At 38.1% G+C, this 6,000-nt stretch overlaps 1 protein-coding gene across 1 annotated transcript in view; it reads left to right on the top strand.

Annotated features, from left to right (window-relative positions):
* Window positions 1–6,000, top strand: part of TRPM6 (transient receptor potential cation channel, subfamily M, member 6) — a gene marked incomplete at its 3' end in the record, with an annotated part of 64,692 nt that overhangs the window by 22,297 nt on the left and 36,395 nt on the right. Inside the window, exons 12-15 of the mRNA XM_009069766.1 lie at window positions 1,591–1,725; window positions 2,264–2,317; window positions 4,704–4,844; window positions 5,614–5,636. Of these exons, the coding sequence (XP_009068014.1) occupies window positions 1,591–1,725; window positions 2,264–2,317; window positions 4,704–4,844; window positions 5,614–5,636 (353 nt within the window). The remainder of the gene's footprint in view (window positions 1–1,590; window positions 1,726–2,263; window positions 2,318–4,703; window positions 4,845–5,613; window positions 5,637–6,000) is intronic.

Here is a 6,000-nt window from a genome sequence, read left to right on the forward strand (position 1 = left end):
ATTTCAATGCAATTGTTCAGCAGTGTTTTGAGTGAAAAGCCATTGTCAAATGATGACTATGTTCTCCCCTACAAGTAAGATGCAAAAACCATGTAATAAACAAGCCTCACATCTTTTGCTGCTTCTCCAAGCTAAAATTAGAATGGCATACATTCCAGAAAGTTTTTCTTTCCACTAAGCTTTAAAAAAATATCCTTAAATAATGATTGTTTTCTTCTTGCACTGAAAAAAACTACAGAAAGAAAGAAAACCCCTGACAAACAAAAATACCCCAAATATACAAGCACAGTTTTTAAGTTTGCCTTTAACTTAATTGCTTAAATAACAGGAGTAACACTCCGACTGTCAGGGACTGCCAGATCTGCAATTGTCAGAGGCTACAGCATCTGCAGGGTTATTGTGGTTGTGTGTTCAAATTTTGAGTTACATATTTAAGCAGCAGTTTTTAGGTGGTTGTCTGTGAAGTCTGAAAATATTTCTGTCTATTTAAGTGTTTCAAGGAAACATGGACAATTACACATAGATTGTGGCCATTTCTTTTTTAGAACTCTAGTCCTAGAAGGTCAGAAGGTAAAGATTGTAACCAGCTCTTAACTATGTTCCTGCTTAAACGTCAAATCAATCTCAAATTTACTTCACACCAAAGAATGTCATTCTAGTAGTCGCCGGACAGCTGTCTAAACCTCTTCAGACACACTGTCAGCTCAAGAAATGGCCGCTCAAGGAAATTTGATACAGGAATGGTCGGTGACTCAGATATTTCTGAAAGAAACATAAGTAATTCAGGATCAGTGCATAAGTTTTCTTTTTACATGTGACACTCCTGTAACATTTATTGGTCATCTTTTAACATAATTTCTGTCAAACATCAATATGTACATGGAATGGACTAACTTCAAGTTAGCACTAGCACCTGCCCCACTGGTGTGCCAGCCTCATTCTGCTCACCCCACTGCATTTCCTGTGCATATGTGTTCTGTAGAAAAACTTCATATGGATTTATTAGGGTTAGGGTTAGGGTTAGGGTTAAACACCTCATGTGTTTAATTCTTTTGCTATTTTGCGTGTAGAAACCCTGCTGAGCTCTGTGCAAGTGCTATAAGTAGAATGCTTTCACCGTTTGGACACCATTGTAGATAGATCGCCGCTTCATGCTTTCTATGAGTTTATTCTAACATAGATTCTCTCTTGTATTTGAAAAGAAGTCTGCTTTAAAGAGCTTCCAGTTCTATAGAGAGATCTTGAAATACAGTGCCTTGAAATAGATTTTGTCATATGTCAAAAACAAAGGCATCCCTCTGCCCCCTGCATTTTCAAATGTTAGCTTCTGAAGTGAATTAGAGGGTAGAGAATATATTATCAGTGTGGTTGTAAAGTAGAAGTCTCAACAAATAATGAGTTTATGGAGACTTAGTTTTATTTCCTCTTTCTGTTGGACTTTTTACACAGATGCTTCCTCCAGCATATTTTTCTTTTGCACTGTTCATTTTAAATATATGTAGAGACAAGTCATTGTGGTAAAGAAATTACTAGCTATTCGGCAATGTTAATAATTTTCTAAGCTTTTCCTTCAACTCTGTCCATCTGGAGGTTGGTGCCTTGGAACAGGCAATGCTGGATGCTTTAGCGATGGACCGTGTAGATTTTGTGAAGCTGTTAATAGAGCACGGAGTGAACATGCACTGTTTTCTTACCATATCTCGTTTGGAAGAACTCTACAACACAGTGAGTATTTGAAATCCCAGTGAACAAATGTAGATAAGAAAGGCTGGAAACAATACTGTTTTCCCTAAGAGATCTGATTATTAGTCCACATTTTTAATGAAGGATTTTTGAAAAAAAGTAGGAAAATTAATGGGGTTTGATAATTTTTTATTGTGATGTGAGATTTTTGGACTGGTGCACTGGCTAGTTATTTTTGATTCACCGTCATGAACCAGACTGAGTACTCACTTAAAGCTCCTGAGAAAGATGTTCAGATTTTAATCCAGTATGTGATACATGCTTATCTTGTGGAAAATTATAGGTTGTTCAATGAAAGCTATACCAACTTCTTTCCGGAATATGTCAGGATTTAAGATAGCAGGTGTTGCAGATTGGTGTTGAAATGTTTTCAAAGAGGTTTGTGGATAGATTTTAAGTGGGGAGAGTTTGGACCACAGTGGCTTATTCTGAAGATTTTTTTAGCTGCTTTCTTTTACTGTATAGATTTTCTAATGCAGAATGACATGGCTGTTTACTGTCTTTTCTTTTCACACCACAGAAACAAGGACCATCGAATCTACTTTTGCATCACCTAGTTCGTGATGTGAAACAGGTAATAGACATAGGAGAGACTGCCGAGCAAAAATGGTAGCGTAGACCTTCAGTGTCCGCTGGCACACTGCTATTAGATAATACAGCAGAATTTCAGGACTAGAAGTGATGGGTTTATTACTACAGTCCTATATCTGCTAAATGGTTTTATCTTCACCCCGCTGATCTCCCTAAGCAATTAAATAGCATACTATTACTGAGTGTCCCAAGGGACCCTTAATTTCAAAGCCAAGCAGTTCATGTAGATCAGACTCTCTTTTTCAAATTACTAAAGTTACATTATGACGTGATTGTACAAAGGACTTAGTGAATTAGTGCAATAGTTATATCTTTAAGGTTTTCTGAAGCTAAAATAAGCTTTCCTTGTTGAGCAGTGAAAAAAAATACTGTGACAAGATACTGTTTTAATATGCTGTATTGCCTAGGAGAACAGAATTTGGCAGTGAATGTCTACTGCATGGATCACTAGCTCCCTTAGTAATTTAGTGGCAGCCTTGTTATTTAGCTACATTGTTAATTTATTTCATGTTTGTTATCTACTGTACCTTGCAGCACTGCTTTGCAAGGAAGGGATGAGCTGTTCTTTATGCATCTAGTCTTCACTGCAGGAGATTCATATATCCTAAACTAGATTAATTGGCTAATTATTTCCAGGGAATGAATGCTAAGATAAAATAAAATGTTGTCTGACTGTTTGTAGAGTTCTGTTGGATTTGTGGTATGATTTTGTTATTGTGAGTGCCTTTCATGTCAATCCCATTTATGGTTCTTTAGACAGAGGTACGGTCTGGTCTCTGTAGCAAAATACTTTCTGTATTTTCCCATACTGATGAACATATTCAAGGTCTATTTATGTGATAGATGTGGAAGATCTCAGTGTTGAAACAATACTGAATTTTTCCAAGTTGAGGAATCTGTCTTCCTCACAGGTACTGAAGTGATTTGCTCTTTCATATTATCCCTCTCCTAAAACCCATGCCCTGTTTATATCTCAGGACACTATGGGAAAATGCAAGGTGTGATTTAAAGAGAAGCTTTTGGCATTTGAAATGTAATAATGGAATTTATGTAAAAAATGTCTGCAAATTTCAAAACTTTCTATGCCATTGTGTGAGCTAAACTCACTTGGGACCTGGAAACAGGTCTAAATGCTGAAAAGCCTTTTTCACCTGAGGTTTTGTAAGTATGCTTAAGTGCTTTGTGAATGGTTTGTGCAGTTGCAGCCTAAGTAAATACAGTGACACAGTAGGTGGGACAGTCACCAGAGTGATGTGATCATGTATTTCATAATATTTTCAGCATTAGTGTGACCAGCTTTGATGCTGCTAGGTTTGAAAACAGATATACTGCAGTCTGCTCTGATACGATAAAATATGTGTTAGTGCAGAGAAATATCAACAAGTATAGGCAGTCAGAAATTGTTGCCTGACTCTCAGTGACAGAGCTGGCAAACTATTCTGTGAGACATGCTTTTACCCCAGAGTGCTCAGCATGTTGGTGCCTTTTGTTATTCAGGGCTGGGTGGCCTTAGCTGATCGTACTGAGGCTTGCTACTGAAGCGTATTGGAAAAAAACCCTTAGTCTAATGAAGAAAAAGGCTTTTCACTATGTGAAAGCCATACACTGCTAGGAATACATAACATCTCTGATCCCATCTATGTACAGACCCATTTTTCACTTCAAAGAGTTGCAGTTCTACCAATGATTTCTAAAATCTGCATGAAAGATACCTGTTCTTCAGAGAATTTGTCACAAACCTTGGATCTTGGAAGGACAGTAGAGGTAAGCTGGATAATGGTGCTTAAAACAGAAGTGGTGAAAGACTCAGAAGGTAGAGCTAATGCACGTACAGCTGCTGTTCTAGTTATCAAGATAGTCTTGAGCCTCTACAAGAGATTTCCAGTCTCCAGGAATTACTCTGCAACATTAAATACATGCTTCAGCTACTTCTTCATACTTAATTAATGAACAAACTTAATGAGCAAATCATACCATGCTAGTTTTTTCTTGTTAGGAGAAGATGATATTTATCATTTGGTGATTGTTGTGAAGAACAACTGTGCTTCACAGCAATCACCAAATGATGACCGTTGTGAAGAACAGCTGTTGAATGCAGCTGGTCTTGTGAACTTTGCAATTGTCCCTATGCAATATGGGTGCAGAGAAATGTAGGCATCACATTTTTCAGGCAGAAAATGTGGATGTGTCTGTGTTCTCCCTCCTAGGGTAGTTCCATATGTCTAATGAATGTGTCAATTTTCCTAACAGATGCAGGAGTTCTCAGTTGCACATTTCTTCAGATTCTACCTTACAACAGCAGGGCTCTGGCATGGTTGAATGTTGCATATAATGGCATCATGAAATGTTTGTGACATTTGGTGTTTCAGAATACCCTTTCTCTGGATTACAAGATATCGCTGATTGATATTGGACTAGTGATAGAGTACCTCCTTGGTGGAGCTTATCGGAGCAGCTACACAAGGAAACATTTTCGAATTCTCTACAACAATCTGAACAGAAAACACAAGGTAACTTATGTGAAATGGCTATCACTGGTCACCAAGAAAAGCCAAAATTTACACCTGAAAATACCCCAGGTTGTCAGTGTGCTTTGTCTGAAGAGCATCAGTTAAATGTATGCCATGCTTGTCTGTTTTGTGAATCTCTTTGCCAGCTGTGGACAGATTGCAAATAAAACAGACAAATCCCCAAGTCTGCCAGTGATTGTTAAATTAACTGTTTGTTCAGTAAATTTACCTTTGTGTGGTGTAGCTCGGTTGTGTACTTTATCTGTTCTCCATTAATAAAGTTCAACAAGACTGTGCCCTGAGCCTGGCGGTGTGCAAGACCAGGCTGGATGAAGCCTTGAGCAACCTGATCTAGTGAGGAGGTGTCCCTTTCCATGGCATGGGGGGTTTGGGACTAGATGATCTGTGAGGTCCATTCCAACCCTTAAATTCTGTGATTCTGTGATCTTCCCTTTTATGAAGCATTTGCATATTTCTGCTTTTTCAACTTGAACCACATCACAGAAATAATTCCACATGCCTTGAACTAGATTTAGAGCATGTTGGTGTTTCTGCTATTGATTTTCCGAAACAAGTAACTTAAACCCAGCCTAAACTCCTCAAAAATTAGCTGAATATCATTCCTGGTGTCACAGAAGGAGCAGATTTACTGGATAAGAATTCTCCCCAGTTTTTGGAGTGGAACTGGACTTTGATTGAAGTAGTACCATATGTTAAAACACAAGCAACACAACCCTCCCATCTCTGGAACTGCTTTCATGACTAAGAGAATAACCAGCATAATCAGGGAAAATGAGAAGAAATAATGAAAACTGTTGCTTGGAGTGAATAGAAACACAGAGACAGAGTTTCCTGTGTGTCACTGGTTTAATATAATGCTTAAAAAAACAGACATTTGAGCAGTTGTAGCACTTTTCACTGTTTCCTTATGAAATAGGACCTTAACAGGGATGGGTGAAACTACATGATCATATAACTAGGAACTGCATGGAAAAACATTAGTGATTCAGTTGACTTCCTCTGAGTCAACACTGAACAAAATTCACAGGGATGCTAGACATACCATCCTTCATAGGAAACAATCAGCAAAAAGTTCAGAGACCTTCCGTCTTCAAAGGGTTTATGGCATTTTCTATAAGGGTCAGCACTCGGAAGA

The sequence above is a fragment of the Acanthisitta chloris genome, unplaced genomic scaffold (genome assembly GCF_000695815.1).
Source record: "Acanthisitta chloris isolate BGI_N310 unplaced genomic scaffold, ASM69581v1 scaffold25462, whole genome shotgun sequence".
Taxonomy (NCBI): domain Eukaryota; kingdom Metazoa; phylum Chordata; class Aves; order Passeriformes; family Acanthisittidae; genus Acanthisitta; species Acanthisitta chloris.